The sequence below is a fragment of the Pleurodeles waltl genome, chromosome 9, assembly GCF_031143425.1.
Source record: "Pleurodeles waltl isolate 20211129_DDA chromosome 9, aPleWal1.hap1.20221129, whole genome shotgun sequence".
Classification (NCBI taxonomy): domain Eukaryota; kingdom Metazoa; phylum Chordata; class Amphibia; order Caudata; family Salamandridae; genus Pleurodeles; species Pleurodeles waltl.
Genome location: NC_090448.1, coordinates 433,691,546 through 433,709,991, shown reverse-complemented (window position 1 = coordinate 433,709,991; position 18,446 = coordinate 433,691,546). Strand labels below are relative to the sequence as shown.

At 46.7% G+C, this 18,446-nt stretch overlaps 1 protein-coding gene across 1 annotated transcript in view; it reads right to left on the bottom strand.

Annotated features, from left to right (window-relative positions):
* Positions 1-18,446, bottom strand: part of LOC138259480 (cytochrome P450 2F2-like) — a 286,557-nt gene that overhangs the window by 49,476 nt on the left and 218,635 nt on the right. The window contains exon 6 of the mRNA XM_069207250.1: positions 9,607-9,748. Within this exon, the coding sequence (XP_069063351.1) occupies positions 9,607-9,748 (142 nt within the window). The remainder of the gene's footprint in view (positions 1-9,606; positions 9,749-18,446) is intronic.

The following is an 18,446-nucleotide window of genomic DNA, read 5'->3' as shown; positions in this document are numbered from 1 at the left end:
AGCAGCCACAAGCGCAGCATAGAAGACGGGAGAAGATCTTTCGCCAGCATGCAAGCATCCTGGCCCTCAGGAAAAAAGAGGTGATCAAACTCAACCATCTGAGACGTGAGTCTATTGAACACCTGCTCCACCACATTGCGCCAGACATCACAGCAAGAGTGCAGAGTCACACAGCAATTCCACCCTTGACCAAACTCCTGGCTGTCCTCCACTTGCTGACTTCAGCTTCATTCCAGACAACTGCCGCACAAGTGGGTGGGATCTCACAAACATCCCTCTCTGCCTTCCTTACGAGGGTTCTGGACACCATCATCATACTCACACCCCACCACATCTGGTTCCACAACACTGAAGAATTGCATCAGGACACAAAGCAAAGTTTCTACTAGATTGCTGACTTCCCGCATGTGCTGGGTCCAATGGACTGCACCCATTTCCATATAATCCCTCCTGCATCAGGCGAACACCTCTACAGGAACCGTATACATACCCACTCTATCAATGTGGAGGTCATCGTGGACCACTGTGGAGTTACCATAAACATCCTTGCTAAATATCCCAGAAGCGACTATGATGCCTACATCTCAGGCATTCTACTATAAACCAACAATTCCAGGATGGACAATGTGGCATTGTCCTACTTGTAGGTAAGATACCATACTAATCATAACACACACAACACAACAAACTTGTAGTGCAAACAATACAAATACAACATCAGAAATACATGGACAGGGAATCACAGATGTATAGAACACATCACATAAACCACATGCCACAGTACACTACATGCACTGCATTTCACCCTCACATATGCCCATATCTACAAGTCCCAGCACCACCTGACTGACACATCACTGAAAGGACAGGTGGAGAAATGTCCCTTTGAATACAAAAGCTGGACTAAAACAAATACATGTGACCACAGGTTCCCAACAAAACACAGCTAAAACACTTACCAACTAATCACTCTTATATGTGAAGTGTGTTGGGCATTCAAATGTCAAACAACTCACATATTGGCACTGCCCCACATTTACTATGCAGTAGAAGTCTCAAGCAGCACTGATATCTATTGCCTTCAGAGTGGTCACATCATCATTTACATATCACCTAAATATGGTAGATATGCTAATTGTGTACAACTTTAGCTTTTGTAGAGCATAGTGCAGCACACATTGAAATACAACAGCACCATCAATGAAAGATCATGCACATGAATGAACACCTCACAGCACACTAACATACATACCTGTAATTCCCACATCTCCATACCATGATACAAGGGTACCAACAATGGACTGTGCGAGATGTACTACTGACAATGTACAGGGGGAGGCCTGAAATCCACATGGATGAGGATACATGGAACATAGCAGAGGTGGACTCCTGATGCAGGGCACTGCTGAAAAGCACAGCATGGCCTGTCCTGTCCCACAGCTGTCTGAAAAATCATGCATACATCACAATGCATCCCAGACAACTGTCCCACACTGGGCATATGAACACCATGCACATACTTATGCCAGCCAGCAATTGCCAACAACAACACTTTGTGCAAGGGAGGCATTTCTAGGGCAAAGGGGAGTGATTCACATGCAACACACAGGGCCCTACACCTGTTACATGGCACAAAACACACAAAATAGATACACATGTCTACTACATCACTCTTCTGCAGGTCTAAAGCGAAGGCACTAAGGGCCACATGTCAGAAACATTAGACAGCATCTAAAGCATGCTACCTCACTTGGACAGCTTAGCACCACCCTACACCCAACACCTGTGTGCCATAGTCAATATATGGCACACCAAGGCGCATACTAGGTGCAATAGTGTCAACATGATGGATGCCATTGATGGACTGTGTGGGATAAATGCCAAATGTATGGTGCAAATTCTGCACAGTACCTAGGCCCACATTTAAAGCAATTGTGTGCCTTATTGTTATGCCTGCTCTGTGGATGACTTATCCAGCACAGCATGCAAAACTCACTTTTTGAAGCTGGGCATGATTGGCTGGATTGAATATCAAGTGGCAGGAGGGTCAAGACACTGAACCACCCTAACAAGCGCCTGGGTGGCGGCATGGCAAAGGAGTATAGTGAAGTGAGTTTTGCATGCTGCGACTAATCAAAGCTGCGCTGGATAAGTCCTTGTTTACTTGTGGTCCCGTTCCCTCAGAGCCTTCTTCGCCGGGAGGACACTGTGATGCAGCCTCTGGACCCACATAACATGATTTCATGACTCTGTAATACCAGCCCTGACCACTCTACTACACAGTCTTCCAGATGGAAAAGTGATCATGTAAGGGGACCTCAACGCAATGCTGAGTGATAGCATTTACCAACATCCTTCAGGCCCCTGGACTCAGTAAGACAACCATTAGCAGACTTCTTCACTGCCCAGGGACTGGCATATGTATGGTGTACCCTTATCCTAGCAAGCCAGCACTTCATCCTTTTACTTGGGTGTTCATGATAGTCTCTCCTGTACTGATCACTTTGTCATGCCGACTCACCAGCTGTTAAAAGTCACTGAGGGCACTAAATTACCCAGGGATATTTCCAACTATTCTCCCCTGTTGCTGGTGTATGGATGGGCTGAGAAGCCAAACACTACCTGCATGGTATTGAGCCCCTGGTAACTTAAAGAGCCAAAAAGTAGGGAATGGATTTTAGCTGCAAAAAAGACAATTATTTTAAGGAAACAGCACATCAGTTGAATCTCCACTCATGTTGTGGGTGGCCTATGAGACAGTAGTCAACGGGGTGGGTCTCACCATGATGACACAAGGAAGCAACTAAAATGGGACATATTGAAGGCTCCTGAATGTGCGTTTTTGTCCCTTGTGGCCGGCTTACCTGATGAGGAGGGATCAGTTGGAGCCCACATCCTAGCCCTGAAGCAAAATCAATACAGAGACGTAGCCCAGGAGGCTGCAAATATGCACCATAGGGCACCACAGCACAACATCGATGTAATGGGGGATACAACAGGAAAAATAGTGGCCTGGCAGGACAGGTATGAGGCAGTGGATAGGTGGGTATCTGGGATCCAGAAGGAGTCATGGGAACTTGCTAGTAGCGGACGAACCATAGCCCAAATTTTTCTACAAAAGGCGAGCTCCTGGATGACATCCCCCATCCAAGCCTCAATACAGAGGATATGAACGCTTTAGAAAATGCACTTTCCCTGGAGGAACTTGTATGAGCCATCAGGGATGTGAAGCCTGTCAAAGCATCAGAGCCCAACGGGGTAACAATGGAACCCTATAAGTTGACAGACACTTAGCTTGCCTCACATCTGAAGCAGATGTATGAGAAGAGCCAGAAGGGGTGAGTACTCACATTAGACCAGTGCCAGGCTTCCACAGTGGTGATCCACAAAGAAGGGAAGCCCACAGCGAACAATATCTGTACCCTGGGTCTACAGACAAGACACAGTTCCAAAAAATATCAATGACCTAACCAAGCATTCAAGGAATAACCACACTGATTCTTGGCAACTCGTGTGAAACAATGGGAACTGATGAGACATGTCCTACACAAACAAGCTGCCTTTCCCCAGTATATGATAGGGGAAGCCTGACATCAAGTACCTCAAGGGCAACTACACATACATGGCCGTGGGATCACAAATGTGCAGGTGTATGCCTTCAGGGACTGTGCAAATCAGTGCAGATGATCCATCATGAGGATGGGAGATAACCACCCAACGCCCCCTCAAACTCCTGAGTAGGGTACACTGACCCTTGACACAGTCAGGGACCTACTGATTGTGCACAGTGAACACTAACTGAGGTGACCACAGTCAACCGGTGTTCATACATGAAACAATGGCCCTGTATGGCCATTCAAATTGCAACAGGAGCACTGATGACTAGGGTGCCATCACTGCATGATAGCACCCCTGCCGTACAGATTGTATTCAATTTCATCAATCTGCACATATATGTTTCAGTAATTGAACTTAGAAAATGTATGTTGTTAACACAACATACCTAAATGTATCCACATATGTCCCAGCTAGGTGGACCATGCTTGTTGCTGTCAATTTGCAGATGGACAAATGAGTATAATTAACATAATAAAATGTGCATGTGTCACATGATTACTTGCAACTTATCATGACCTGCACAAATGCCCCCCCCCCCCCCCATTGTGAAACATGTTTTACACAGATGTGAGTACACAGCTTTGGAACAATGGCCTACATATAAGATAGTGGAATTTGAGATTTGGTATGTGTCCAATCCCTAAACATACCACTGTATCATGCAGCACTTATCAGACATGATGCATATATTATCACACAAAATACATGTCACATATATACATAGTATGACACACATCAGCACACCATCTCCAACATTTTGCATGCATGGCTAACCACATGTTACGTGTGTTGCTCTGCATCATTAACTCTGCTCCTTACAACACACCAGAGAGTGCACATAAGTGCACTCATATTTAAATGGATGACAGGATCTTATGCAGGCCTTAGCCAACAGCATCCTTTGCTAAATATTTGTTAAGGGCATGATATGCCCAAACATGTATTGCACATGGACCTTACCATCTTATGTTGTATATAGTAACGTACGGTCGGAATTCTGACATGACAATATGGTACACCCACAACATGAATAGCATCTCATATATACACTCAGTACACATGTGTAAACATGTACGTGGCTAAGAGCCTTCATACACAGGCACATTTGCAAACTGTATCATTCCTCACATGCATCACACACACATCCATTCATTTGGTAACACATTCCTATGTTACTGGTGCACAACAAAACGCACATGCACACACATGTAGCCATACCATACAAACTACATAGATGCATATCCCCTGTGACAAGGAATGTGAATGTGGCTGCATTGTCAGCCTTTCCACCAAAATCCATGCATGGACGTTTTGCGTCAAAAATGTTGACACATATGGTATATCCTCCATACAGTGCAAATCACTAAAATGACGCCTGGCACCATCCGCGTCTGAACTGTCTTCCTGTCTCAGCCTTCCCTCACATATCTATGCATGCTCGGTATACGTCAAAACTTTTGACACATACCATTGTCCTACAAACATCGCAAATTCCAAAAATGACGCCTGGCCTCTGCACGTCAATTGCAAGTCGGCACGCCTTGTCAGCCTTCATGGAAAAAGTGCATGCATGGCCGTCAGGCGACAAAAAAACAACTCACATCAGGAAACGTGATGCATACGCCCAGGAAGTGACGTAACAGGACTTCCTTGCTGCTTACATGGTAAAGTGAATTTACTTTCATTTTTACTTCACAGTCTATTCTGTCTGTGGTTGAGAGAGGTTGTGTGGATCTGGTGTGGTTGAGGAGTGGTGGTTGCTGAGAGTTATGTGCTGTGTCTTGTTGCTGTTCAGTCCATTTTGTTGCAATTGTAAGTTCAGTGTAGTGTAATTGTCCTGTCATTGTATTTGTATTGTTGGGTGCTAGTCTTGGGATAGTGTAGTTAGTTGTGGGATTTGGGGTTAGGTGGGCTTATTATATATATTTTTGGGGTCATTGGTTGCTGTGGAGGGAGACAGCAGGATGCTGGCAAGGGAAGGGCACAGCGCATGAGTCCAGATGAACTGGAAATTCACAGGTGTTGCGTTGATCTGGTAAGCTATGCGTCTAATTTTCTGTCACACAGCAAGTGCTGCGTTGATTCTTCACTCAGGAATTCGGGCTGCATCTTTCCAGCTTGGCTATGCGTCGATCTGTTAGGGCTGTGTGTTGAATTTCCGGTCGCAACACAGGTGCTGCATCGATCTTCACTCAGGAAGTCAGGCTGCGTTGTTCCGATTCGGCTGTGCAGTGATTTTCTTGTCGCAGGCTGTATGCCGTTTCAGGAAGGATACATCCAGCAAAGCAGGAAGGTCCAAGCAGGATAGCTTCCTGTATTGAATGCCTTTATTCTGTACTGTGGAAGCTAAGAGCCGGAGGAAATGGACCCAGGTCCTCCCTAAGAAGATAGCACTGCTATAAGCGGTAAGTTCCCACACTTGAAATATAACGTTGATAGTAAAATTGTAGATCAGGAAAGAACAAACTGAGTCTCTTGAGTCCAATTCAGTACGCTTTAATCAGTAGAATGGTGATAGATTCCCAGATTCAGGTGTAAGAGTTCAGCATAGCGTCAGCAGGAAAATTGGAGCACCTGGATTAGAGGAGAATAATGTAATCCAGGGAATACGATACAAATACTGAGAAAGTTGCTGCCAAGATTCAGTGGAGTATCAGCTAACAATATTGGACGATGGACGCGTCGGATTATTGAATACTTGCCCGTTCCTGTAAGAATCAGCACTGTTATTTCCATTGTGACATTTGCGCCTGAAGATTTTTTCGCTATTACTTCACCAGGCCTTGAGAAAGCCCCGGCATATTTGCAATGTGGGGCGAAACCCGTGTTGGCTGATACTCCACTGAATCTTGGCAGCAACTTTCTCTGGATTTGTATCTTATTCCCTGGAATGTTATGTTCCAGTGGAACCCAGCCTGGCACTTCCAACAATTACACAACATATACATTACAAAATCAGAACTCAAGGGTTAGCAGCACTCCAATTTTAAAATGTGTGCCAGATAAGGCCCATAGTGCAGCCTGACATTCACAGAGCTACAGTAATCAGGATACTCTTGCCTGCCCAAGGACGCTGCTCACAATGATGATGTGGGGAAAAGACTATAACCATCCCCATCTAGCTATGCAAAATTTGCCCTCCGAACACCACATTGCAAATAAATACCTTGCTATGGCAAACACAATTGTTCCACTGGTTTCTGTTTTAAGAATTCTGTGCATCTCCCTATGCTGTCTAATCCCAATCTTCCTACACAACGGAATCAGCCATCTAGCCCTAGCAACTTTTTACTCTGGCAAAAGAAAAGTGCATGATCCTCTGTTTCACTGGGCAGGCCACAGGCCGGACAGACTTGCTCCTATTTAGACCAGCCCTGACCCACTTTTGAGTAAAAGAACATAAAGGGAGTGTCATATATCTGAAATGCACATAGAGTTTCCTAGCCATTCTGGGTCCAATAACATCCAGGAACTCTTCTAGTTTATAGGAGTCTTTATACTGCAAAAATCTGTTGAACAGCCAACCTAGTGCAAGGCTGGATAATAGATAGCCTGATTTAAAATCCCTACATTTTTCACATATTACACATTATGGGGGTCATTATGACCCCTGCGGTCGGAGATAATGTGGCAGTAGTATCGCCAACAGGCTGGCGCCAACCCGCCAATGTACCACTCCGAGAGCCATGGCGGTAGCAGCCATCGGGCTGGAGATAAGAATATCCAGCCCAGCAGCCGCTATTGTACCGCCGGCGGTATCATAGCCTTGCCAACCGCCATGGTTTCTGTGGCATTTGTAACGCCACAAAAACCATGGCGGTAGGCCCTATCAGTGACAGGGAATTCCTTTCCTGTCACTGATAGGAGGGCCCCTCCCCTCAACACTCCCCAGACACCCTCAATCCCCCCTTCATCCACGTTCACCATCCCTTTCAAGCTCCCCCATACACACACAGACACACACTCATTCACACAGACATACACTTATACGTGCAAGCATGCATCCATTCATTCACACACACATACATACACACATTCACACTGACACGCAGACATGCACTCACCTTTCCATTCATACATGCACTCACACACATGCATACATGCATGCAAGCAACACTACACACACACTCTCAATCATGCAAACACACACATTCATGAACAAACCCCCCCACACACACACAACACCCCCCATCCCCCTCCCCTGTCGGAAACCCAATTTACCTGCATCCAGGGGGTCTTCCGGCAGGGGACGGGATGGGGCACGTGGTGGGCTACTGGCGTGGCACTGCTGGTGGAAGCAGCGCCACCTTACCACCATCCACCAGTATGGGCTGAGGCGGATTTCTGCCCTTGTTATGGCGGAAATCCGGCTGTGGTCATAATTTGGTGAATGGATGGTAGCTGCGGCGAAGGTCTTTTGGCAGCCGTCACCACGGCAGTAGGTGTTTTTTACCACCAAAGACATAATGAGGGCCTATGTGACAAGCTAACTGACGAGGGTTGAGGCTCCAGGCCTTAATTTAATTACTGAAAGGCATGCATACGTCTTGCCTTTTCTGGTGTTTAGCCTGCCTCAAGGGCACTGGCCAACTACTGAAAACATAAGGCTCCATGTTTTTAGTATGGTTTCTGGACTACTTTTTATCTTTACTTCGTAGGCAGTGTGATCTCACTGGGCATTAGTTGAGCGCTTTGTTTGACATAGACCCTGTTACACGGATATTTTCACTTTTGCTGGTTACATGGATAATTGCACTTTTGCTGATAGGTTTCACTGCAAGCAAACTTTTGTTTCCTTTTCTGTGTCCCCTTTGCGCTCATTGCGGTCGTCGGCTCGTTTATGTGAAACTTTTTTACTTTTCATTTTCAGTTTTGATAGGAAAAAAAGTCAGGTTAGGAGTTTACAGCACTAATAGCATTAACTGAAGCAAACGAGAGACCCATTGCATTGCAAATGCTTGTTATTAAAAGGTCCTAGGAAATATTGCAATTGGAATAGTACAGGGGCAGAAATGCATCAACACTTCCAGTAAGCCCTCCTCCAGCTTTATTAAAAATCAGAATCACATTGTGGTGCGACACACTTTGGGAAAAGTCACTATTTTCTCTAGGTAACTCTAATTATGAGCCTTAGTTCATTATGAAATATAAATGCATGGACAGCAAGCTTCATTGAGATTATAGGGTCATTTTAAAATCTGATTGTTATATTTGCTTATTTACTTATCAAGCTTTGTTTACATTTAATGTTTTGCATGAATACATCTAAAATACAATTCCTTTGACATAGCTTTGGGTGCACTTCATGTTATGTCTAAATATAGAATGAATTTCACCAAGGTGATTAACTCCATGGAGCATTGTTATTAATCCGTTTATTCACCCCAATATTTGTCTGAATCTTTCTTTTGAAAGCAAAATTAATCTTTAGTTTATTTTTCTTCCCAAACTCTTAGAGATTACAGGGAACGCCCCACAACTTTTTTTCTATTTTAAGGCTCCCTGTTTTCCATTTGTATTGATGTTTACAAATAATTACAGACAGACCACATCATGTTTCCTGTCTGTTTGTATTTTTAAAAATAGAAAATACAGAACATAGGGCTTCCAGTGAGTGACTCTCCATGCTCTCTCATGAATTCCAGGCCAACAGCTGAGCAGGTAGACAGCATGGGGAGTTACAAAAAAGGATGAGATTTCCTCAAATTCATTCATATTGTAACATACATTTGTAGTATAATGCTAATATTTAGCTATGGGTGTAGTATTCTGTTATATCTGGATGCTTAATTTGCTAAAATAAATGTAGAAATATACTATTTTACGAGTTGATTAATTCTCAAAATACAAAATATATATGGATAAATATCAATAGACTGGAGAAAAAATAAATATGGATAAACACAGATGGAAATGTAAAAAACAACATAAAATGTGGAGCCCTAATCATATTTAATATGGATCATTTGGTCTTGAGACATTGAGTACCTTCGATTTCTGGGTGCCTCAGCAGAATTCTGAATCCGTATCTTAGGGTAGAGCCCACAGTCTCTGTTCCCGCGAAGAAGACGTTGACTGTGGTTTTTAACATTGTCTCGTAGTTGAAGTGACTGTTGGGATTTTTCTTTTCCTGTGCGAGAGACGAGTCCACACATTTACATTTTTTTTTAACAAATACCTTATATACAAACATTCTCTAATTCCACCAATTCAAAGATTACATTCTACCACTCCCTGTGCTACCCTTCACGTAAGCATGTATTTGTTTCACCCATTCCCCCCATTGTGGCCCTCGTTTACAGTATATATATATATATATATATATATATATATATATATATATATATATATATATATACAGCGCATAGGGTGAATTTTTAATCTCTATTCCCAACTCAATACTCGCAACCTTACTGCAGATCTATACTTTTGTATCAAATATGGTTCATATGAAGTTGCAGAGGTGCAGCTATCACTGACTTTCCTGAGCAATTTAGGTGGAAACGTGCACTGAAATGAGCCCAGAATCAGGGAATCGCATGCAAAACAAGCATTTACAATGCAACGTGTCTCGCGTTTGCTCATGTTAGAGCTGATCGCGTTGTAAACTCCTAAACCAACTTTTCACCTATCGGGCAAAAGTGCATTTATGTGCGTAACCCAAAAAAGTGTAAATAACTATGTAAAGCGCTCGATTTCTGCCAAGCGAGATCGCGCTTGTAAATTAGAGAAGAAGAAGTCCACGAGCCCGATGGAAAACAGCGAGCCTCGCATGTTTTCTGTACTTAGTCGCTGCGCTCGAGGAGGCCTAGCCACCGGAAAAGGCATGACATATGCGTGCCTTCGGCTAATGAAAGCAAGCAGATTTTATTAGGCAAGCCCACAAACCAATAAAAAACACTGACGTTGACAGGGCTCCGAGCCCTTTTCTAAATACTAAAGCGTCTCGCTGCGATACGCATGCGCGAGCGCATGCAACGCAGGCTCGACCCTAAAAAGGACCAAGTAAGTAACTGAAATACATACGTAATTCCCCTATCGGAGTACGAAAAACTCAGAATTAGCACAGCAAGCGACATGAGGATGATCCCGTGGTTTCGATTGCTTTATTGATGTGCACTTATAACAAACTTACTTGTAACGCATGGGTGTCCTTTACTTCTGCTGAGAGAACAGTACTTGCTTCTGCTGAGAGAGCAGTACTTGTTATACACAAATACAGCATCATATTGTATCTTATAGAGTGATAATTGGGCGGTAATTGATTTTGTCTTACATATAACAGAGTTTTTGCACATACACAACCATCTCAAAATTAAGGCCTGCGAAGATGGTAAGCACGCTTTCTACAATGGCCTTCATTACTACTACGCCTTCAATTTGGTTTGATATTCAAGACACCTAAAAATCCGATTCAGCAGACTATAGCTTTCAGATTTCGGTGCTTACCACACCAGAACCTGCACAGTAAAAATCGGACATTAATTCTCCCATTATTACTCCGATAAATATCGGCAGGTTTACTGGGCCCAAGCCCATTACGTGGAGCTATATAATAATGAGAGGCAATAGCACTGCTTCCTTATACTTGAGATCATCAGTCGCATAGGGGTTTTGCCTCTGTAGGCAAGGGAATATTTAGCTACCCTCCCTTCCAGAAATTCCTTAGCATATGTCCCAGTTTAGGAAGCATTTCCCTTGTGAAAGATAGATAAATGTACTTCAAGCCAACTTCAATCATCGTACAATATACGAGAGGGAGATGCTCACTCAGTACTTAATACCACATTCATTTCTTATATAATTGTGCTAATTTCTGGTGCTACCCCTTTCTCACCACTTTTTCTCCAGCGATACAATCTCTGTCTTCTACAGTATGCTTATTCCTCGAGAATGAGAAATTTCCTAGTTAACGTGAAGGAAAGTTTCAATTCTATTAAGGACACGAAGGCGAGGATTATGCAGAATCTTTCTTCACTTTTAATGACAGCAGGTCCAAAGTTAACAAGAAAAAACTACAACTCCCATGAGACCCACTCCCATGGCAACCAATGTCCAATCATACTGCCGTCCGACCGAATGTATATATATCCCCATGCCGTGACGTTCTTCCTCGTCTTCACTGCGAACTGATGTGGACCGCCACTATGTAGTCGCAGGAGTCACTCCTAAGAACAAAGTAAATAGTAGTAGGTAAGCAATCAAAACCGCAAAGTCGACAAAATCCTACAAAAGAACGCTTGGTTCCCTGACTGATAAGCAAACAAGCTCATCTTACCAAAATTAAGCAAAGTACATGACATCGCAATTCGAATATACATAAGGAAAAAACTGAATATACCACCTTGCAATGGATAAAATCCGTTCCGGGGCGGGCGCCATGGCCATGGCGGGCGGGAAAATCCTCGCCTCCGTGTCCTTAATAGAATTTAAACTTTCCTTCACGTTAGCTAGGAAATTTCTCATTCTATGTCAGGACCGGAGGCGAGGATTATGCACGTTCAAAGCTTACTCACCACCAACGAAGCAGCTTCATGAATAGGTTTGAAATAGAATTTCTTAAAAGTGGACTCGGAGGACCAGTCAGCCGCATTCATAATGTCCTCCAATCTGCCGCCTACGTGGATAGCCTTAGAGGCCATGGCACCTCGGGTGGAATGAGCTCCAAATATCTGGACATTAACGCCCGATTCCGACAGGATTCACCTGACCCACCTGGCGATAGAAGGGGAGGAGACTGCCCTGAAAGGTTTCCTGATGGAAATGAGCAGTTGCCTCTCCCCCGACGGCCGAAGTTCCGCCGTCATCTCTTCATATCTCTTCAAGCATCTAACCACGCATAGCTTTGGTGTATGCTCAAAAGCGGGATAGGTTACTGACCTGGTACTAGACTTTGTACGTCGTGAAATCGTGAAAGTAACCCCCTCCGGTGAAAAAACTCTAGCGGAAACATCTAGAGCCCTGACATCAGAGACCCGTTTGCATGAGATGAGACAGAGCAAGATCGCCAGTTTGGCCGATAACTGTTTACGTGACAGGTATTGATTATCCGGCCATGCGATCAAGAATCGTAAAACCTGATCGACATCCCACAGGGAGGTGTACCTGGGTTCTGGCGGCTTGGCCATGCGGATGCCCTTCAATAACTTGCACACCCACGGGTGCTCCCCTACGGGTCGATCATCAATTGGAGGGTGTCCCGCCGAAATGGCAGAACGAAAAGAGTTTACTGAGCAATAGGATTGGCCAGAAGCCGCTAGGCCAGCCAGAAAATTCAAGATATCGGTAATCTGGGCCCCCAAGGGATCGAAGTGCCTCTCCAGACACCAACGAGCCCAGCCGTTCCAGGCTGATCTGTATCTCTTGCAAGTACCAGGGGCCCAAGCCTGTCTGATGAAATCCTCAGCTTCTCGTGAAAGTCTGTGGTCTGCCCAGCGTTCCCTGAAATCCGCCAGGCCACTAGAGAGAGATGGCCTTGAAGAGCTAACGGGTGGAATTGCCCCTCTGGATTCGACAGTATGTCCGGACGAACCGGAAGTTGAATGGGAAGATCGCAAGATAGTTCCAGAAGCGCTGGGTACCACACTTGAGACCGCCAGAGCGGTGTTATCAGAATGACTGTCGCCCTCTGGCGACGAACTTGAGCTGCCACTCTCGGAATCAGAAGGAAGGGGGGAAACGCATAATTCTGATCTCTGCCCCAGTTTTGAAGGAAAGCATCGACTGCGCTCCGCCCCCGGATCCGGGAGCCAACTGAAATATTGAGGAAGCTGAGTGTTCCACCTGGACGCAAAGAGGTCCACTGTACAAGGACCCCATCGCTCCAACAGAGCTAGGAACACCGCTCTGTCCAGGCGCCAATCGCTGGGATCCTCCAGATACCTGGAGTTCCAGTCCGCCAGGAAGTTCTGGGACCCCGGAAGATACTCCGCTGTGACCGAGATCTGACGCTGGAGGCAAAAATGCCAAAAGTCTTTTGCCAACTCCGCTAGGGCCCTCGAGCGGGTCCCCCCCAGGCGGTTGATATACTGAACCGCTGAGACGTTGTCCATCCTTAGCAACACGCAGCAAGAAACCTTGTCCCGCGTCAGGGATCTGATCGCAAACGAACCCGCCAGGAGTTCCAGACAATTGATGTGGAGATCGAGCTCCTGCTGGGTCCAGCGGCCCCCGAAGGAGATTTCCCCACAACGGGATCCCCAGCCGAAACGACTGGCGTCCGACTCTATGATCAGATCGGGGGCGGCCCCGAATATTGCTTTGCCGTTCCACGCTTCCATGTGGTCTAGCCACCACTGGATCTCCGTCCGCGCCTCCTGGGACAAAGCTATTAGCTCCGAATACGAAAGGCCCCTCTGTAGGTGATGGGCCTTGAGACGTTGCAGGGCCCTGTAATGAAGAGGGCCCGGGAAGATGGCCTGGATCGAGGAGCCCCACCACCCTGGCCAGTTGCCTCAGGGAGATTCTGTCCCGTCTCAAGACCGTGGACAGCTCCTTCTTGATCTTCTTGACCTTTGGGCCCGGGAGACTGAGGGAGGCTGCCTGGGAATCGATGAGGAACCCCAGAAAGGTCATCGACTGCGAAGGAAGCAGTTCCGACTTCTGTGAGTTGATCACGAAGCCCAGATCCTGTAGGAGCTGAATAGTTATGCTCACATTGGATACAAGCTGCAAGTGCGACTGATCCATCAAGAGGATGTCGTCGAGGTAAATGATCAAGCAAATCCCCGAGCCCGCAGGTATTCTACGACTGGCCTGAGTAGCTTCATGAAGCACCACGGGGCCTACGATAGGCCGAATGGCAGGGAAGCGAACTCGAATGCCTGACCCCTCCAGAGGAACTGCAGGAACCGGCGATGAGGAGGAAATATGGGGACCGTAAGGTAGGCATCCTTGAGATCTAACCGTACCATCCAATCCCCAAGCAATAAGAGATCCCTGAGCATGTGAATGCCCTCCATTTTGAAGTGACGGTACACCACCCATTCGTTGAAGGACTTGAGATTGATAACGGGACGAAACCCTTTGTCCTTCTTTTCTACAAGGAACAGATTGCTCACGAAACCCCTGGGATGGATCGTCGACGGGTGAATAGCCTCCTTCTGAAGGAGCTCCTGAACCTCCGCGTCTATTAAAGCTGCTTCCGCGTCTGAGAAAACTAAAGGCCGTGGAAGAGTGTCCTGAACTGGAGTCCCCAAAAATTCTATGTGGAACCCCGTGACCGTCTGCAGCACCCAAGCGTCTGACGTCAAGGAGGCCCACTTGTGGGCGAAGAAGCGTAGCCGCCCTCCCAGAGTGCGAGGGGAAAAAAGGGTAACACTCACCGTTAACGCCTCCGGGGGCGTTAGCTCCACCACGGACGGATCTCTTGGATTTTCCTCTACCCGGGTTGGGGAAGAAGGCACCCTGGCGGCCATCCCTCCATTCGTTGTTTCGCGGTGGGTAGGGCGAGGGGCCTTGCTGGAAAGCGCGGCCGGAGGAGCGGCCCCTTCCTCGTCCGGCCCCGCAGAAAACCTTTCCAGGAAAGATTTTCTTAATTGAGCTCTACGCCTTATCGAGCGCCGAGAAGGTTGCTACGAACTTGCTCAGTTCTTTCAGGAAAGGATCTCCAAACAAATTCCCTTGGGCCACCGCCCCTGCCTCTGAGTTGGAGAGTTATCCTAGTTTAGGGTCTATCTTGATAAGTAATGATCTTCTCCACTCCGCAGAGAGAGCACAATTCGCGTTCCCCAACAAGCAGACCGCCCTCTGGGCCCACCCCGCCACGATATCCGTGGGGAGGGGAGAATTGGATCGCCTAGCCCGTTCGGCGAGCTGTATGATCTGCGTGAGGGGACCCAGGACATCCAATAACTTATCCTGGCATCCCCTCCAGGAACGATCGATACCCTTCTTCAGGTCCTTAACGAACTTCCCGAAGAAAGAACACAGTTTGGGGTCCAGATCAGGGGTGGCCGCCACTCAATCCGGAAGAGTCGGGCGTGGGCACTCCGCCCGCAGTCTAGCCCGAACCTCTTTCTCCAGGGGCTGGCGAATTTTGCTGGCCACATAGTCTGCCACCCTCTTATCCGGGTGCCACTCCGAAGAGCGGGGATGGTATAAGCCCTCAGGATGGAACATATCCTCCTCCGAGTCCTCCGTCTCGGGAGGGTCAGATAAGTTAGAAGACGGGCGCCAAGGACGCCCAGCTTCTTGATCCTCGTCAGAGGAAGAGTCCCCATCCGTGTCCCTCGCGACCCGCTTGGGGGACCCCGGAGCCGGGTCCGATCTGTTGTGCGTCACTTCACTGGTCTCGCCGGGCTCCAACCCCTCCTGGCAGGGTAGTGATTGTAGCGTGCGCGCACTCTTACGGAAAGATTCAGTCAGACGACCGAATCCTTCCAGGTGCCCCGCGACACGCTTGCGAGGTTTCTTGGGGACTGCCTCTCCCTGTAGGTCAGTCCCTGTCAGCCCCATCCCTGGTCTCCCGAACACGTGATCCGACAACCTGGCCACGCTGTCTTGCAAGGGTCCAAGAGCCCTATGAATAGCCTGCGTCAGCAGGAGGTCCATCTCAGGGGCCAAGGCCCTCTGGGATGAGCCCTCTCCCGGGGACAGGGTGGGGAAAGCGTTGCGCTCGTTGAGGGACATGTAGGGACTTCGCAGGATGACAAAACGCCCTTCAAATCTTGTCGGGCAGCCCCCCCGCGCTCCTGCAGTGACAGAAAAAATTCGGGTCGTTACGAGCGAACGCTCGTTCAAAACGGCCCACCAAAGAAAATCACCGACATGCGGTGTCCGCAGGGGTTGGGAGGGTTTAAAGTGAGCAGGGACTCACTTTAAACCCCAACGCATTAATCTGAAGCGTGTGAGCGCAAACGCGACTCAAACGCTAAGGAAAAACGCTCTGGAGCACCTGAGCGCGCGAAAGAGCGCCCTCTGGTGGACCCGACCTAGATTATTTCTTTAATCGCGCTCGGGCTGAAAAGCCTAACCGCGCGTTGGAGATTGTAGCTACAACAACACACACGCGAGCGCGCGACCAAAGCAACAGTTCTATAATACAAAACGATTAGAAACCGTACAGTTCTTTGCTCAACAACTCAGAGACAGAGAAGGTGACACTTATCTGACAGGGAGCAGTGAAGAAAGAGGAAGAACGTCACGGCATGGGGACATATATACATTCGGTCGGACGGCAGTATGATTGGACATTGGTTGCCATGGGAGTGGGTCTCATGGGAGTTGTAGTTTTTTCTTGTTAACTTTGAACCTGCTGTCATTAAAAGTGAAGAAAGATTCTGCATAATCCTCGCCTCCGGTCCTGACATAGAATTATTCGACACCTATCAGGAGACAGCAGCCTCCCAGAGTCATCTTTGCACTCTCTAAGTAGAAGCTTTTGCCTCTTAAGTGGAGCAGTGTTGGCAACTGGCTATGTTTTCCTTTATCAGTACATATTTTAAATAGTAAATATAAGAAAACACGTTAAACGTGTTCAAGAACTAACTTACATGTTAAAAATGAATACAGGTGATTTTATGGCTCTATTACTCTCCGGCAATTTTCATTACCCTGATTCGAAATCATTCTTGTCCCAGTCCTTAATTGTGAGGCGTTTCCACCTCCGACAGAGATTTCCACACTTGGGGATTGTAGATCCTGCATCTGTCTTCTATCTCTATGATAGAAGTATAAACTCCAGCCCCTCCCTCCCATCCTCCTGTAATATACCAAGTCCGATACACGTTTTGTGGAGGCGCACAAGAGGAAGGGAGGGAGGGGTGTGGACTTGTAAATGGAGGTTTCCGAACTGAAGTAATAAACATTACCAGTAACAAATAGGGCCATTAGCCCCTTACCTCTATCCATCCTCCCCGTCCCAGCCTTTAACTGTGAGGATATACCAAGCAAAAAGACACGGATACAAAACTTGGTACAAATGCCTTTACTGAAAAATCAACAATTACTGGATTGCAGCTTGTAAAAAAATATGACTCAAAAGAATGCTCAGCACTAGACAAATGAAGCCGATAATGATGGGCAAAAGTCAGCTGGAAAGACCAGGTAGCAGACTGGCAAATTTCCGGAATGAAAGAACCAACTGCTTCCACCTGGGAAGCTGCCACTGCCCTAGTGGAATGCCCTTGGACGTTGAACGGAAGACACTCATCCACAGAACTGTAAGCTGAATGATAGCCTGTCTTACCCACCTGCCTATAGTCTGAGAAGAGACTTTGACACCTAGATTGGCTGAACCAAACAAGACAAACAAGTTCCTAGACTTACGAAACTTCTGGGTCCTAGGTAAATAGATGGACAGAGCCCGACTCACATGCAGAGTAGAAGGAACCACCTCCACATCAGAAGGGGAAACCGGTAACACAACATCTTGACTGAGATGAAAAGAGGAGGAAACATTCAGAACAAAAGTAGGAACCAGTTGGAGAAAAACCATGTCAGGAAAAAAATGCAAGAAAAGAAAAAAGGAAAGAAGAGCCCCAGGTTCTCCCAGGCGTCTTCCAGACGTGATGGCCACCAGAAAATAGGTTTTAGCCTACAACCAGTACAGCGGACAGGACTCCAAGGATTCAAACACGGCCATCTGAAGACCATGAACAACAATTGCCAGATACCAAGGAAGAACAGATTTGCACAAAACTGGCCATTGAACCCTGAAACTCCTCAGAAGACGTGACACCAAAGGGGATACTTTGGAAAAATGCCCTTGCACATGAAAAGCCCTGATAGCTGCCCACTGAGCACTAAGAATGGTTGGAGACAACCCCTTCAGAAAACCATCACGCAAAAAATCAATAAAAGAAAAACTATCCAAGGTCAGGGGATCT